The sequence below is a fragment of the Colletotrichum chrysophilum genome (assembly GCF_026319265.1).
Source record: "Colletotrichum chrysophilum strain AFK26 chromosome Unknown scaffold_2, whole genome shotgun sequence".
Taxonomy (NCBI): Eukaryota; Fungi; Ascomycota; class Sordariomycetes; order Glomerellales; family Glomerellaceae; genus Colletotrichum; species Colletotrichum chrysophilum.
Window position 1 is genome coordinate 461,077 of NW_026517289.1, and position 16,602 is coordinate 477,678.

A 16,602-nucleotide genomic window follows, 5' to 3' on the forward strand; every position below is an offset into this window, starting at 1 on the left:
CCATTTCCCTGCGATTCGGATACCCCGCTTCCTGCCCATTGTGCGCGATCTAGAACCTTTTGCTACCGCACCACCAACCGTACCGTACCGCACCGCACCACCCTCTTCACCTCTCGCCTCTTGTTTTTTTCTCAGCCTTCCTCGCGCACCCACGAACGGCTCTGAAAATTCTGCTCCCTCGCCATCCGATCCGCCCAGCACCAGCAAATTGCCCGACCGAATTCCCCTCTTCCTCCCGGTAGCCGCGCTGCCGACAAATTGCATCCATCATCATGGGTCAAACTCTCTCCGAGCCCGTTGTTGAGAAGGTATGTCAGGATCTGCCACCACTGCGCCCACCCGAGCCTTTGCTCCTGGTCTCTCCTGCTGCTCTTTGTCTCCGTCCTTTGCGACAGACTGCCTTTCTCTGTACCTGCTCTCCTCTTCTTCCATGCCAGCCTCCGACCCCGCTCCTCCTGCTCTTCACTTGTGATATCCTGTGCGGGCGGGGGACTCTGGGACCCGGGGGTCTGGATACGTGGCCCAGGCTTCATCTTGCTCGACTACCTCACCCATGATGACGTACCTGCCAATTTTATGTGTGAATCATTCAACTGACCTCAACATCAAAATTGTAGAACTCGGCCAAGGGTGAAGATGAACGTCTTCTCTACGGTGTGTCGGCCATGCAGGGCTGGCGCATAAGCATGGAGGATGCTCACATCACCGTCCTCGACCTTCTTGCCCCTGGCAGCGACGAAGCTAAGAAGCACGACTCCAAGCTCTCCTTCTTTGGAGTCTTTGATGGACACGGAGGTGACAAGGTGGCCTTATTTGCTGGAGAGCACATTCATGAGATCATCAAGAAGCAGGAGACCTTCAAGAAGGGCAACTACGAACAGGCATTGAAGGACGGCTTCCTCGCCACCGACCGCGCGATCTTGAACGGTAATATTCGACCTCTACACCGTTCCCAATCTTTCTGGCCACTCTTTTGGGCTGTGTACAGATTCATGGACGTAATGTTGGAAGAAAAACAAGAGCTAATGCGTGGTGGCTGCATCAGATCCCAAGTACGAGGAGGAAGTCTCTGGCTGCACTGCTTGTGTTGGCTTGATCTCCGACAACAAGATCTACGTCGTGAGTTTGCTGACGTCCCCGCTGACGGGCGATCCTTTTGGCTTCACTTACCAACCTTACCGGGAATTAGGCAAACGCCGGCGATTCGAGAAGTGTCCTTGGTATCAAGGGACGAGCTAAGCCCTTGTCCCAGGACCACAAGCCTCAACTCGAAGGTGGATAGTTTCTGTCGTTGTTTATGTGTTCGCGGCTTTGGAGGAATTGTGACTGACATGATTCCAATAAAAGCCGAGAAATCCCGTATCACAGCCGCCGGCGGTTTCGTCGACTTTGGCCGTGTCAACGGCAACCTCGCCCTGTCGCGTGCCATTGGCGACTTCGAATTCAAGAAGAGCGCCGAGCTCTCTCCTGAGGCCCAGATTGTCACCGCCTTCCCCGACGTCGAGGTCCACGAGATCACTGACGATGACGAGTTCCTGGTCATTGCTTGTGACGGTAAGCAAACAACAGGACGTGGATGACATGACACAGCGTTGATGTATTATATGCAGGTATCTGGGATTGCCAGTCGTCTCAGGCGGTTGTCGAGTTCGTTCGACGTGGCATTGCGGCCAAGCAGGATCTGGAAAAGATCTGCGAGAACATGATGGACAACTGCTTGGCGTCCAACTCGGAGACTGGTGGCGTTGGTTGCGATAACATGACCATGGTCATTGTCGGCCTTCTGCGCGGCAAGACCAAGGAGGAGTGGTACGAGGAGATTGCCAAGCGTGTTGCTGCTGGAGACGGACCTTGCGCCCCTCCCGAATACGGTACGACTGAATCCACCTCATCCTAAGCAAAAGAACGGTTGGAGACGCGCCAGCATATCCATTCGCATCGAGTCGCATCGTCGCTCTCTTCCCCTCCCATAATACAACCATTGAACCCTCCGTATCCGCCACCCATTTGTTACGTGCCCCTTACACATCACACATACATTCGTTTTTCCAAGGAGGAGAGAGCTGATCCATCCCGTGCAACTAGCTGAATTCCGCGGCCCTGGAGTTCACCACAACTTCGACGACAGCGACAGCGGCTACGACGTTGACCTGGAGAACAAGGGCAAGCCCTTTGGCATTGGTGGCTACAAGGGCCGTATCATCTTCCTTGGTGATGGCACCGAGGTCCTGACCGATTCCGACGACACCGAGATGTTCGACAACGCAGAGGAGGACAAGGACCTCGAGAGCCAGGTTTCCAAGGCCACCTCGACCACGAGCAAGGACAGCAACGCGGAGGAGTCGGCCGCCAAGAAGCCCGAGGAGGAGAGCAAGACGGGTGTGGAGAAGCCCAAGGAAGAGTCAAAGCCAGCCGCTGCACCCGCCGCGTCAACGGAAGCGCAGACCACCGAGAGCAAGGAGAAGTGAGCTCCTTCTCCATTGATGACGAACCTTTTTACCACCACTCATGAATACTACGGATGAGCATGCTGGCTTGAACGGATCGGAAGATACGGTTCCGGACGAAAGAGAGACTTTATACGGCTTGGCTGGGCTGGATGACTGAATGTTTCCTGTTGTTTTCTTCATCATGTTGGGTGTCCGGGCCTTTTTTATTTTGTGTCAGAATTGTAAGACGGGGGAGGAGAGCAGTTGCGGCGACAAGGAGAGGGCCGCGGTTTTTTTCCCAAAGAGAGGCAGAGACTCCCCCACAACGCGCGTGCTGTAGCCGAGTGGCCTCTCGTGGCCTACCTGAATAGCACGTCTTCCTCATGAAATCATTTGCATAAACCACCTCAAGCTGTTCTTCATTTGGAGTCGGTGATGTCTGGACGCTTGAAAATCTTGGCGATAGCGGTGCGAGTGATTGGGCACTCATGCATATAGATTACTCAGCTGTCTCAACGGCCTCTGCACACGACTACTGGACGCAACTTTTGTAGGTACCATGTAGAGATGCGTTTGTACTTTTGTCTGATTCTCTGGGTATATATAATACGACGACAAAGTCCAACTGACCTTTGTGCCTTTTCAAATATTACTTCATACACTGGCTGACCAATGGTCAAATTGTTTGTACATGGGCTTCTTCTATGCTACAGAACTTTTGCAGGACAATTATACTGCCTTGTCTGGGCGAATGAAGACTGGCTTCTGAGTGGAAATGTGCGTAACGGTCATCTCAAGCGTTCTGCGCTCAGCCGCACCGCATTTCTCTGTACGCTTCCTTTCGAGGACGATGGAGATGCCGCGCTTGGTGACTCTGTGAATCGTGGGCCGCGGGGCTGTAGTCGACGCTGTGGGCTCTGCCGGTGTACCAATATCTACCGGATTGGGAGAGCCTGGGAACGCGGCAGCATCTGGAAGTGTTGCTGGCCCGGCTCCAGAATCTGCCGACATAGTCTGCTGCTGCTGGTGGTGGTGGTGGTGGTACTGCTTCTTTTGCCGGTCGGCCTCTTTGATCTCGTGGTAGATCTTGTTGTCGGCCACCCATGCCTTCTCAAGAATTTCATAGAGTGGCAAAGCGGGCCCCCATCCTTCATTCCAACCATAGAGCAGGTTGCTGATTTTTGCGGCCCGTTTGAGCGGATTCAATGTGGCCTCCAAGTACCTGACCATGCTTTCTTCGTGAAAGGTCACCGTCACGGCTGGGCGGTCCAGCGTGGTCTTAGCCACCTCGTCGCCTGACTGGAAAGCGCCGGTCCGCATCATCAGCTCAGAGACGTCCCGTCGCATGTCCCAGGATGTTGTGCCGTTGAGGGCGGCGTATCGCCAGACGATACCCATCATATTGGGTTTGCGGAGCACCGTCATCAGCTTGAAGAGCTCATGGTATATCGTTTCGTCCAGAGGGATCTGCCACTCGTGGGCCCTGCGAAGTGCGGGAATGGCTGCCTCGGGTTTGCGCTGGAGTCGTGCGTGGTATACGAGGATATTGATGGATAATGTGCTCGGCCGAATATCGCAGGTATTGCGCATAATGTCGAGAAATTCAAGAGCGTCGTCGAGATGGCCCATCCGTCCGATTTCCGTGAGGATCTTGTTCACAGCCGACAGCGTGGCCCATTTCTTGCCATATCGACCCTCCTGAGCCTGCAAAAAGTCTTTAATTCCTGACCAGTTAGGTTGGTGCTGGCGGACATCCCAGACGGCAAGCTCTTTGGCGATCCGTTGAGGACCGCCAGGTTCGACGAGCATCCCGCACATATCCATAGTCTTGATGATGTGGCGGCGAACTTGCCAGTCCTGCATCATGGAAAGGACCAGGCACCAGGTGTCAACGTTCGGTGCGCAGCCATTCCCGACCATCAGGGAAATCACCCTGTCAAAGTTTCCTAAATCCTTGACGACGATGGTCCCCTTCAAGAGTATGTTGAAGACTTCAGTGTCCAGAGGCACCCCCAGGTTGCACATGCTGCTGAACAGATCGCGGGCATGGTGACGATACGAGTGGCCGTGAACCTCTACTGCCTGGAGAGCCACTTTGAAGGCTCGTATCGATAACGCATGGCGTGCGGTAACATCTTTGAACGTGTTGCAGAGGAGATCAAACGCCGCGGTCATCGCTCCGACGCCCGAGCCGTAAAAGCGCTGCGCAAGACGCGGAGATAGTTTTGCTTTTGCAATGGCCGCAACGTAAGCCTCGAATGTCTGAGGAGTCCATATGATTGGCTTGGGAATCTTCTCAAACGGGGTCTCCAGCGTGTAGGTATTTATCCTCGAAGGCCGCTGGGCTTTGTATAGACTCGACCACACCATGAGCATCGATTCAGGACTAGGAGTCTGTGACGGGTTGCTGCTAGTGACGACCACTTCACTGCTGAATTTACCGGCAACTCGTCTCACCTCGGCGATAGCGTTTGCCATGCCCCTGTCGTCTCCCGAGAGGAATAAAATGGGTCTCGCCGAAGATGACTTTTCGCCCTTCAATTTCTTCCATGGGACCCAATGTAGCTGAAGATGACATCTTGTTCTCTCGTGGATATCCCAAATGGTTTGATCGGGGTTGTAGAGAAGCGCCATCGCAACGTCTTCGCAAACCGAGATTTTGCGCGCGCATTCTTGCCAAGGCCCCTTGATCGGCCGAGTCCATCGCCTCAGAACTTCCAGGATCGAGCGCCAATTCCCGACAGGTTCTTTCTTGATCTCTCGAATAGCCTCCAGCCGCGACTGTCTTGTTAGGCTCCGGTGATGGCGATTGAGACTGGACATGGTCTCGCGAGGAGACTTGTATCCGATAGGGCTCTCTACAAGAACCGACTCGTGCTTCCGCTGTACTGGTGACGTGGGTTGGCGTCGCCCTCTTGCTTTCTGTTCCAAACCCTTCGACCCGTTCTCAAGGGGGCCATGCCGTCGGTCTGTAGTCCTCCTCCAGATACCAGTTTGACTTGTCTTGAGGGGTTCATTTCGAATGGGCAAGACTTCCCGGAAGTTCGCGTCTCGAGTCGAGGACAGGCCATATCGAGTGTTCGGCTTTGATATTGTCCCATCTCCAGCTGGTATGTCGAAAGCCCGATCACCGCTCTCGGTCTGGAATTTCTCTTCGGTCCGTCCTTTGGGTGCAAGGGTCCCAGCTTCAACCACTGAGGCTCCTTCAGTCGCATCCGGAGCAGGATCGGCAGTCTTTCGATCGATGATTTCGCCCGCTTCCTTTGAGTCAGAGGAAGGGATGGTCTCGTCGAGGTTCGGCTTCACTGCAGCTCCGGAAGCTGCGTGGATCCATCGATACGATGGTGGTAGTGGTTGAGCTATAGGCGCCCGAGACCATCTTGGAGGACCCCTGGGAATCAGAGATATTCCAGAGACGCCGGTGCGGTACAATCGGGCTCTCCATGCTTGTGCGATTCCCAGGGACATTTGCTATGAGTGGCCCATGGTGTGTGCTGGGCTGGCGATTCGCGTTGAAATTTGGAAAAATGGCTGGAGAGCGACGTCGCAGGCCAGCGGGAACGACGAAATTTCCACTCGCGCCGATTGAACCCGGCCCCGTTGTGCAGGAGCCACCGGCCGCCGATACGCAGCCGCGGGCCTTCTGCGCGAGTTCTTGAAAAAACAGTGTAGGCACTGTTATCCACACAGTCGCACCCATGAATCTGCTTCAAGTCTAGTTCATACAAAATAAACTACCTAGATTTATATAGAGACGGGTATACAAGAAAAGAATAGCTCTTCATCTCTCTTGGCGTCTTCATTACTTGTTGGGCGTCACGGGTAATGCCCCTGAATTCGCATGCGCCGGCCCGCTCTGATCTACGCCTTGCCAGCTCTGGTTCCATCCTTCGCCCTCTTCGACAGCGTGCGTTGCTTCGCCGTTCTCAGCGAGTCCTTTCACGTCGCTCCAATAGGATAACTTCTTCACTTCCTCGTCGGCATGCTTGATTGCGGCCTCAAGGTGCTTCCTCCTCTCCTCTAGCTCCCCTGATTCGTCTTCTTTTCCGTCTGTTGCGACATGCTCATCATATATCTTGGTCAAATGACTGAGCAACAGTCTCCTTGAGGCTTGGAATACGAAGATGCCCATAATATCGTGCATTTCATCCTGCAAGTGTTCGAGGTTGTCTTTGGCATGCTCGAGATAGTTCTCAACGGCTTCGATCTTTTCTCGGTCGATTCGCGCGGCCCGCAGGACTGCCATCAGCGTCCACACGTCTTCGATGTCGGGTTTCTCCTCCGCTATGCTCGTCTGCATGCTCGCCTTGCTGATGCTTTCCCGACGGCTGCCAACACTAGAGGCGCGGCTGTGATTTGCAGGCGTGACGGTGAAGTAGTCGTTGTTAAGCATGTGCGGGTCTTCAGAGACATCCTCGGGCTTCTTCTTGACTCGCTTTCGAACCCAGGCTCTCCTACGCACGAAAGAGTTCCACCATTTCGGACCATGCCACGAGAACTTTTTGGAGAACATGAACGAATATTCCCACCCAAACTCGTCCATTTGAACGCCTTCTTCTCGATGTACCCTCCACTCCGGCCACGCCCACTCCCACGTCGGGTCAGGGACTTGGGCCGTCTTAATGGTCGTTGGACTTGTCTTATGGAATTGGTTTGTCCAAGGAGAGGGATCGAGGTTGCCCAAGGCCTTGCCAGAGAATAGAGGAACTCTGCAGCAAAAACAGCCTCTCTCATTCTCCCACAATACGTCTATTGCAGATTCTCGCTCTGCTGTCGATGGTCGCTCCCTCCGGCCGGCATCTCTTATAGGTATTGGGGCTTCGTGTGGCGTAGGTTCTAATGGCAAGCACATTCAGTTCTTGATACAATCGAGTAGAGATCTCCGGGGTGGCATACCTTCGACTTCAATTGATGGTGCTCCAGTACCCGCTGTGGTCTGGGCAGTTAAGACTGGGATCTTCCGCCGCTCCCTGGCTTGAGATAAGCGACTAGGTCCTCGACTTGATGCATTCCGAGATGAAGCGACCTCGTCGTTCCCATTTCTGTCCACGTCACGGTCCGTTCCGTTGCTCAGATTGTGCTCTTCTTCTTCTTGGTCTTCATCGCGAAGCAGTCGTGACCCAGTCGATGCTCGGGTCACGTCATTGGGGGTTTCTAGGCTGGGCGAGGCAACGCGGTCTTCGTGGTTAACCAAGTTGATCTCGTGGTCGTAGTCGCAGTCCTTCAGGCCGGTAACCCGACGAGAACTTCGGAACGATGGCATCTCTACGGCCAAAACCGCCTGGGCCAGCGGTCAGAAAGCCCGGGGTTGAACAAAACCCCAAGGCGAAGAGGCAGCGTTCGATGCAAGAAGCCTTTTCGGGGGTTCGTGTGGGGAACAGGAGACAGGCTAGGCGTGATTCGAGACGGTTCTCGCAACGCCAGTGAGCGAGCGGTCAATAGGGAGCTGGACAGGAATGTTTCGAACACAGGGAGAGGCGGCCGTGCGAATCACTCGACCATTGTGTGTTGAATCGAAGGCGAGTCGAATTATCTCCAGACACCTCGTCTAGAGGATGGGAGGTGAACAAGACTGGTAAAACAGTAGATGAGGCTGTTTAGGGAAATCAATTGAGACCTCGCGCGTCCGGACCTAGCGCGGGCTGGACCAAGACGACGACCACCTAGCAGTGGCCAAATGTGGCTCAGAACAAGGCTAGTACGATGCAGGAGCAGCAATGCGGCGCGTCGGTGGTGCTTGCTGGTTGGAGGTCTGGGCCAGCTGAATCTGGGCTGGTTCTGGCTCAGGCCGGTTCACGAGCTCCAGCTAGGCCGGTCCAGGCCACAAGGGTATGAAAGGGTGTGTGTCGCGTCCCAGAGGTCCGTCGATGATGTAATGTCCCAGCTTTCTCTCCAAGCAACGAGCCCCCTTGGCGTCAGCTTGCGTGCCGGAACCCAGCCAGCTCAGACCGTCAAGCGTTGTGCTTCGGTACTGCGTCGAACCAAAGACTTGAGCAGCCAGCCGTTCGGCCGGTGAAAGCGTCCGCTGCGGAAGCTGGTATTGCTCCAAGAGGAAATCGAAATCCCCCTCTACAAACCGACAGCTGATTCTCGGAGCTTTGATGGCTGCAAGGTGACACTGGGGATCCAGTGGAGGCCATTCTGCAATTGTGATGCAGTCGATGAGGTACTTGCAGCTACCTAGGCCGCCACTTATCACGGTGATGATGAAAGTACTCTCTGGTCCCTTCTGAAAAAGAGGGCCTGTGCGGCCTGTCATCCCGAACGCCAGTGGAGCTCCCGGCCAGGACCGGCTGGGGGTAGCTACCTTCGATTCCCCGCATTCATGCCGCTCTACGTCATGTATCTCTCACACCTTCACTAAACTAGAGCCTCCTGAGCTTGAACCTGTGCCTTGCCCAGACGACGAGCTGTCACTGGTGTGATCGCTAGGAGGGGGAAGGATGTAACCGCGCAGCAAATACTCAGACGACTAATGAGACAATGGCAGCAGCAATACCGGCCTGGCCCGTGAATTGGTAGTACTAATAGATCGTGCCATCCATCTCTGCCAAAACTTCCGTTTTCTCTCTTCTTCCCTCCCTTCAATCAATCACAGCCCATAATCTCAACGACAATACTCTTGATATCGCCGAGAAAGTCCCAAAACTTTGAACCAAATCACCTCGATACACGCCACGCATCACGGTCAACATGTCCAAGTCCAAGGCCCCCCTCTTCCTCGGTCTCACTGCCGCCGGTGGTGTCGGTTACTACCTCTACAGCGCGGGCGGCAACCCCAACGCTGCCGAGAAGAAGTTTGAGAGTACGTGTATTGCAGTCTTGTACTTCATGCGTATGGCCATGGAACAATGACGCTAACCGTTACGAACAACAGGCGACGTCCACAAGGCTTCTGCCGAGATCAAGTCACACATCTCTGGCCGCACTCCAGAGGCCCAGAAGGGCTTTGGCGATGCCGGTGCCCGCGCCGGCGCCAGAATCGACTCTGCTGTACGTAATACGACGTCAACCAATAGCTGAGGTACAAGCCTAATATCATTCCTCACAGGCTGCTGAGGCAGACAAGCAGTTCTCCTCTGCAAAGAGCACCGCCGAGGCCTACGCCAAGGATGCTAAGGCTGAAGCCCTGAAGAAGATTGACCAGTTCGACAAGAAGGTCGAGGATGGTGCTGCCAAGGCCAAGAGCGGCGTCTCCAGCTGGTTTGGCGGAAAATAAGCACTCTTACGAATGACGATTTCTTTTGTGTTATGACCTTCGGGTCACTTGTTACAATAGGGCCGGGTTCGATTATCTCAGGGTTAGGAGTCTCGTGACATGAACCAATTCTAATACTTTCGACTCAATTTTTCGCTGTCCCATGCTCTAATCGTCATGTCCTATATGCGCCTACTTATCTCGGTAACATAAACCTGCCTTGGCCACTTGGGAAATTATTCGATACAAGTATAATGCACACCTTATTTCTCTATGCGATCCGCCACAAGCTTCAAGATTTCCTCGGTTTCTTTTCTCGCATTCTGAGGATGCTTGGCGATTGCCTGCCAGTGCTCGCCGTGGCGAGGCTCGTTGAGGACGCACTTGTTGATGACATCCGCTCGTTTCTCGTCTGTACCGTGCTGGAGCAAGAACTTGTAGTACCATGCCCAGCTGTCGCCGTTGTCGCTGTCCAGAACCAGCGCTTTCTCGAACCAGTTCTGGGCCTTCTCGAGCTTGCGCTCGCCCCAGAAAATCCGGGCGACGGCAACAAAGAGGATCGGGTCGTTGTCCACCTTCTTGATGGCCTCCAGAGACCGCGGTTTCCGCTGGGTTCGTGGCTCCAAGTGCCAGATTTGCTCGCTCCACAAGAGGCCACTCTTCGGGACTTCTTGAAGAGCCTTGGCCATGAGGGACTTGGCCTGGTTGATGTTGCCTGCCCGCCGCTCGATGCGGACGGACTCGCACCACAACGCTGGGGACTTGGGAACCGCCAGACGGGCTCGATCGAGGACACTGCGAGCCTTGACAACAAGGCCAGCGTTCTCTTCCAAGCGGGAGTAGAGGAGCCATAGGGGAATAGACTTGGGAACAGCCTTGACACCGGTGCTGTAAGACTCCCGCGCCTGGCCAATCTTGCCAAGGTCCTCGTAGATTTGACCCTTGAGCATCCATAACTTCGCCGCGCCAGGGAAGTATTGCAGAGCTCGTTGGGCGAGGTCCAATGCTGCCTCGCTGTTGCCCAGCACTCTCTCGAACACCACACTCTTCATCCAGACACGATCCGTGGGCGCCTGTTCGCGAGCTTCCTCCAAGAGCTTGCGCGCCCGTTCTGTCTCTCCGTTTTCGGCCTCGAGCTTAACGGCAGCAAGCCAGATATCTTCGTTATCGGGGTTCGACTTGAAAGCCCTGGCAAGAACAAGTCTGGCATTGTCAACCTCGCCGGCCTGCCACTTCTCCTTGGCCAGCATCATCCACAACACCTCACTCTTGGGGCAGGCCTCAACAGCCTTCTCCAAGACCTGAGCGAGGGACTCTTTAGTTCCGTGATTCCTTTCCAGGTCGGCGGCGGCCATCCAAAGCGTCTTGCTGTTGACGAAAACACGCAAGGCGTAAGAGTAGATGGCACGGGCTGTTTCGTACATGCCGCGGTTGATGCTGCTTTTCGCGTCTTCCATCCAGGTTTCCTTGCGGTCGTCGTCCTCGTCCAAGCCGTAGCCCAAGGTTTCTTGGATGATGTTTCCGCAGGTGATTATAGCGCCCTCATCCTCGCACTTCTCAGCCTCGCCGATCCACTCCTCTCGCTTCGGCATGGCAGACTCCTTGACGAGAACTGCAACAGCACGCTTCATGACGTTAACCTTCTGTCCTGTGCCGAGCTGCTCCTGCAGACGGGCAGCAGCAATCCAAATCTCATGGGATGTAGGAACTGCTTTTCGTGCCCTGTTGAGGACCTTTTGGGCGTTCTCTGGGCTCTCCAGTCTTGCCAAGGCCAACCAAAGATCAACGGAAAGGGGTATAAGCTCAGTTGCCTTGGCGAGCAGCAACCGCGCATCTTCCGGATCTTCTTCCAAGTTGACCGCTTCCTTCCAGAGAGCCTCAGATTCTGGGATGTGGTCCAGAGCAAGTCGGATGACTCTCTTCTTCGCTCTCGGTTCATTCTCCAGCCTCATCGCCTCAACCCAGAGTCGCACCGATCGTTCATTCTTCTTGATGGCATCCGCGGCGATAATTTTAGCGTTGCGACCTTCGTTCAGTCTAATGTTCTCCAACCAAACGTCCTCGCTTTTGGGGCAATTTGTGCATCCACGTGCAATCACGTTGCGCGCCGCGACAGTCTTGCCTGCAAGCTCCTCCAAGCGTGCTGCCGCAATCCAACCCGGAGCATTATTCGGGTTAGTCTTGATGACCGAGGTCAAAAGCTCGCGCACTCGGTTGATGTCACCAACTTGCGCCTGAGCTTCCGTCAGGCCACTCTTCTGTAGACTGGTGATGTAGCCCTTGGGGTCGATGCTCGTCGCGCTGCCACCAACGGAGGACTCCGTTCCATCCAGAGATGCCTGCTCAAGCTTAGACTTGAGGACCTTGTCTCTCGCCGCACCGATCTTGGCGAAGTTCGTCATGGTCCCGTCCGCCGCCTCTGAACTTGCAGCTGCCCCGTCATCGGAAATGGTGGTCCCGAGCTCTCCCTGGGCGCTGGCTCCTGCAAGAACACTATCGGGAACGGCGTAGAACCGCTGCTGTCGCATTTGTTTGCTCCGTCTATTCTTTCCGGTCAAATCTCCAACCTCGGGCAGGTTCGCCCACTCCTCGTCCGATACTGTTGACAGTGCTCTCTTCAGGTCGGCAAACTGCTGTTGAATCTTTGGGTTTTTGCGCTCGTATTCTTCTTGCTCGGCTTTCTCGCGCGCCTCTCGTTGTTTCTGTCGCCTCTTGGCCATCTTCTCGTCTACCTCTTTCCATATCCTGTCGGCTTCCTCGTCGTCTTTGTCGTACACTCCGCCAGCGAACAAGCCGACTTCGTTATCGGGGTCTTTGAATCGATCGTCGTCATTATCATCATCCGCTTCTTGCTTTTTGCCATCGGCACCGATGCCTAGTTGCGCCGCGCGCTTGGCGACAGCCTCCTTGATCTGGTCTTCGCTGGGCCCTTCGCGTGCAGGACCCAAATCCGATCGCGTCGTGAAGCCCGTAGCACCTCGACCGAGACCGGCGACGTAGTTTTCGGGAGCCGGCTGGCTCAAGAAATCGCGGCGGCTGGCCATGGTATCAGATGCGCTATGCGTAAATCGTTGTCGCGTGAGTGGTTGCGGATGCGCGCGACAGGACGTGTATGTGCAGGAGGGCAGATATAGCTGCAGTCCATAGCTAGGGGAGATAGGCGCAAGGCTGAAGTGGTGCCAATTTTTTTTCCCTTCAGGTACCTTAAGCTGCTGCACCCTTGTCGCCACGGCAAAGTGGTGGGGTGACTCCACTAAAATTTCCAAAAAGGCTGCCCCTCCATCTTCACCGCAGACTTCGACATTGCGAAGATTTGTCGAGGCAGCATACTGCAGAAGCCAACTGCCGCGCATAACCCCGCGAACCCTCCTCGAGCTTCGAAGCGGTCTTTATGCGAAATTGAACACATTTGCGCGAGCACGAGAACAACATGGGCAAGGCCAATGCCGGAAAGCGCAATGCCGCTGGCTCGGGGAGCCCCTACTCGCGACCAGGAAAATCCAACAAGACGAACAATGTGTTCAAGTTCAACGTACGTAGAGTGCTTTACGGTGTGAAAGCTTCACTTCTAACGCTATTTTCAGACCAATGTAGGCCAGCATATCCTGAAGAACCCTGGTGTTGCGGACGCGATCGTCCATGTACGTGCCGAGCCCCGGACGGAAAAGAAAGACAGGAACTTTGCTGAACAATGCGCCTTAGAAAGCCGAACTGAAGCCGACGGACACTGTTCTCGAAATCGGTCCTGGTACCGGTAACTTGACTGTGAGGATATTGGAGAAGTCAAAGAAGCTCATCGCGATCGAGTTCGATCCTCGTATGGCGGCCGAAGTCACGAAGGTTGGACCTCTCGCTCTCGTAACGGTCTTCGGGGGCTGACAAGACCATATGTAGCGTGTACAAGGAACGCCAGAGCAGCGCAAGCTCGAAGTCATGCTCGGAGATGCCATCAAAGTCGACTGGGTTCCCTTTGACGTCCTCATTTCCAACACCCCCTACCAGGTATGCCGTGGGAATTCCTGGGCTAGGGATCTAGAAGCTAAACATCAGTCAGATCTCATCTCCTTTGGTTTTCAAGATGCTCGCCATGCCCAAGCCGCCTCGTCAGGCAATCCTCATGTTCCAGCTCGAATTCGGCCAGAGACTGGTGGCGAAGCCGGGAGACAAGCTCTACGGCCGGTAGGTTTTCCGCTGCAGGTTGGCACTGGATGCATGACTGACAGTCTGACCAGATTGAGTGTGAACGCCAACTTCTGGGCGACATGTTCCAACGTGATGAAGGTTTCAAAGGCCAACTTCAGGCCACCGCCGCAAGTCGACTCGTGCGTCGTTCGTATTGTGCCCAAACAGGGAGCCGAGCGCCCTACCATCAGCTTCGAGGAGTTCGACGGCCTCCTCCGTATCGTAAGTCACAGGAGAGGATTTCAACACATGGCCGTGGCTAACGATGTTTCACAGTGCTTCAACCGCAAGAACAGGACTATGCGTGCAAGCTGGCTCGGCACCAAGGAAGTTCTTCAGATGCTCGAGAAGGTAAGTCGCGAAAATGGACTACGTCGCTAGACTCTATCTAACGCTGCAACAGAACTACCGCACGTGGGCTGCTTTGAACAACGTTCCCCTCGACGAGACCTTTGTCGAGGACGACGAAGACGATGCTATGGACATGGATGACGACGCTGACGCCGGTGGCGACGATGATGATGTCGAGCCCATGGACGATGATACCCCGGAATTCTTCAAGGAGCTCAAGGCCAACGCGGCCAAGGTCCCCGAGAAGACCAAGAGCAAACGCAAGAAGACCAAGGTCGCCGCGCTCGTCAGGCAGAAGATTGAGGGTGCGCTCGTGAGCACCGATCTCCTGGACAAGCGTGCCCGCGCTTGCGACGAGACGGATTTCCTGAAACTTCTATCCGCCCTCAACTCTGAGGGCATTCACTTTGCTTGATTTTGGTCTAGGCCTTTTGTGTCGTATATGGTGGATACGGATTGTTGACGGCATTTTATGGTCTGGCGTTCATGGCGTACAAAAGAGACAAGATATCCTGCAGGGTATGAATATAGAATGAAGATACTGGTGCCTGGAGCTACTTCTGCCGCATCTCATTAAGCTGCTCTGATTCTACGTATGAGACAACCTTTAGGCACCTTTTTTTTTATACGATGATTATCAGTAGGTGTGCTCAACATCGAAACCGATTAGTCGAAGACGGCAGAGCAACTTCACATGGCCATGCGGCACTCTTCCCTAGAAGCTGTCGCCGAGACCAATGACGTCCATCAGAAAGATTCTCATGGCAGCAATAACACAACGTACAAAAACACAAAAGTCCCACGAGCCTCTAGAGTAACCACGTGCTCATGCTGAAGACATGCCACATAGTCGGACATGAGACACCGATCTCAGTCGTCCAAGGAGGAACGACGTCAATTTGAGACGAACATCCCGCTCAAGATGCTCCGGACTGGAACAAAGACACACAGAAAGAGCCTCAACTTGCGGATTGGGATTCCGATTCCACCAACCCCAGACCGAGCTCGACCGAGGCGCCTGCGTGTGACCGTTCCAGCTTAGGCAAGAGATCTTCAACGGCCAAGGCTGTTTCTGTTCCTAAATGAGGTCGACGGGTAAAGGAGTCTCAACGGTCATCGATCCATCACAATGCGAATCTGGCTTTGATTGGGCAGGCCCGAGGCGTCGACTGTGGTGAGTGACATGGACGACGCGCAGCGGTGGCCAGTAAAGGGGCGGTTGATCAAGCCGTGACAAGTTCGGACATGATGGATGAAAATGGCAGTTGCATCCTTCCCAAAAAAAAACGCCTTCTCTAACCTTCGCATTTTTGGTCCCGACTCCCGTTAAATCCGTTAAAGGCAGATTGGGCCGCTGGTGAGGTGAACAAGACCAGAATGTCACCCTCCACCCCCGTTCTGGGTGCAACGCGGCGCTTCCCTTTCGTGTGTGCTGCCCTACCCGCGCCCTGGGGGAGCGGCAGCATCGCCTCCCGGATCTCAGGAATAGGGCATACGGAATACACATGGCACTTGATTGACTGGTCGGTCCAACATCGCGTGTAAAACCGGGAAAGCAGGCGCAAGAGACATGAATTGTCAGCAGAGGCGCGGAAAAAGGGGGAAGTGGGAGGAGGGGCTTTGTGCATGCGGTTTTCTCGAAATGAGACTTGACAGACCATCATCCATCCCACTTTGCTCAAGAGCTTGGGGAAAAAAGCAGCAGTACCTTGCTGCGGTCACTTAGGCAGAAGGCTACATGATGACCACCAAATTTAACCTGCCTTGCTTACCCGCGTGGCCTCCCTCCCGCCAGCGCATCGCGACGAGGCCGAGCAAGGCCCGTCCCATCTGACAGGCGCGGGCGAACCAGGAGGGTGGTTTGGGTGCATGTGGGTAATGACAGGTCCAGGCAGCCTCCAGTGTGTCGTTGTCGACCAGATAAAACAAAATGAAAAATCTACCTGTCGAAGAGTGGCACGTCATGCCACTGCCCATGTAGCTGCTCTAGCTCGCTGTTCAGGTTCCATCCTTCACCCAGCCTATAAACTCCCGGGTTCCTGCGCAGATGATCACCGCCCAGCAACGGCGCTGACGCGCAAAGGGGGGTCGAAAGACATCGAGACTGTTATCACGCGCGGGTGGAGGGACTCCCAAGATGGACGCAGTTTGACGTGGTATGTCTCTGACAGTTGTACGTGGGGGCCAAGTTTGCAGGTGTTTGCCAAGAGGCTTGCTCGACAAGTTTCGACGGGCAACAAGAGAAGACACGGGAGGTACTGGAGACTCGTTTCGTTCAAGAAACGTCTGATCGGTCGCCTTTCTCTCCCCCCTTCGAACTAAAGAAGTCGACTGGTCGAAAGCCCGGCTGGGAATTCCCGTCGCGAAAGTGCTCACCACCTCGGCACCGTCGCACGGGAGTGTAAGACTTGCCAGCCAGCCAGCGGCACGGCCAGCCCTCCC

The 16,602-nt window shown here is 54.7% G+C and overlaps 6 protein-coding genes across 6 annotated transcripts; 3 read left to right on the forward strand and 3 right to left on the reverse strand.

Annotated features, from left to right (window-relative positions):
• Positions 1 to 272: 272 nt before the first annotated feature.
• On the forward strand, positions 273 to 2,468 carry PTC2 (Protein phosphatase 2C 2; the record flags this gene model as incomplete). The annotated part of the gene is made up of 7 exons (XM_053173476.1): positions 273 to 308; positions 618 to 927; positions 1,046 to 1,119; positions 1,190 to 1,274; positions 1,369 to 1,554; positions 1,611 to 1,871; positions 2,086 to 2,468. 7 exons carry the CDS (start codon positions 273 to 275, stop codon positions 2,466 to 2,468), a joined length of 1,335 nt encoding a protein of 444 aa, XP_053042524.1.
• Positions 2,469 to 3,158: 690 nt separating this feature from the next.
• Positions 3,159 to 5,063, reverse strand: COL26b_000509 (uncharacterized protein; the record flags this gene model as incomplete). The annotated part of the gene is made up of 2 exons (XM_053173477.1): positions 3,159 to 4,823; positions 4,887 to 5,063. The coding sequence occupies 2 exons, from the start codon at positions 5,061 to 5,063 to the stop codon at positions 3,159 to 3,161; spliced, it is 1,842 nt and encodes a 613-aa protein (XP_053042525.1).
• Positions 5,064 to 6,231: 1,168 nt separating this feature from the next.
• COL26b_000510 (uncharacterized protein) lies at positions 6,232 to 6,972 on the reverse strand (the record flags this gene model as incomplete). Its single annotated transcript, XM_053173478.1, has 1 exon — positions 6,232 to 6,972. One exon carries the CDS (start codon positions 6,970 to 6,972, stop codon positions 6,232 to 6,234), a length of 741 nt encoding a protein of 246 aa, XP_053042526.1.
• A 2,150-nt stretch (positions 6,973 to 9,122) lies between these two features.
• COL26b_000511 (uncharacterized protein) lies at positions 9,123 to 9,648 on the forward strand (the record flags this gene model as incomplete). The annotated part of the gene is made up of 3 exons (XM_053173479.1): positions 9,123 to 9,234; positions 9,307 to 9,422; positions 9,481 to 9,648. The coding sequence occupies 3 exons, from the start codon at positions 9,123 to 9,125 to the stop codon at positions 9,646 to 9,648; spliced, it is 396 nt and encodes a 131-aa protein (XP_053042527.1).
• Positions 9,649 to 9,890: 242 nt separating this feature from the next.
• Positions 9,891 to 12,671, reverse strand: COL26b_000512 (uncharacterized protein; the record flags this gene model as incomplete). Its single annotated transcript, XM_053173480.1, has 1 exon — positions 9,891 to 12,671. One exon carries the CDS (start codon positions 12,669 to 12,671, stop codon positions 9,891 to 9,893), a length of 2,781 nt encoding a protein of 926 aa, XP_053042528.1.
• Positions 12,672 to 13,057: 386 nt separating this feature from the next.
• On the forward strand, positions 13,058 to 14,575 carry DIM1 (Dimethyladenosine transferase; the record flags this gene model as incomplete). Its single annotated transcript, XM_053173481.1, has 8 exons — positions 13,058 to 13,159; positions 13,212 to 13,268; positions 13,330 to 13,467; positions 13,522 to 13,629; positions 13,682 to 13,806; positions 13,860 to 14,031; positions 14,086 to 14,160; positions 14,213 to 14,575. 8 exons carry the CDS (start codon positions 13,058 to 13,060, stop codon positions 14,573 to 14,575), a joined length of 1,140 nt encoding a protein of 379 aa, XP_053042529.1.
• Between the last annotated feature and the right edge of the window lie 2,027 nt (positions 14,576 to 16,602).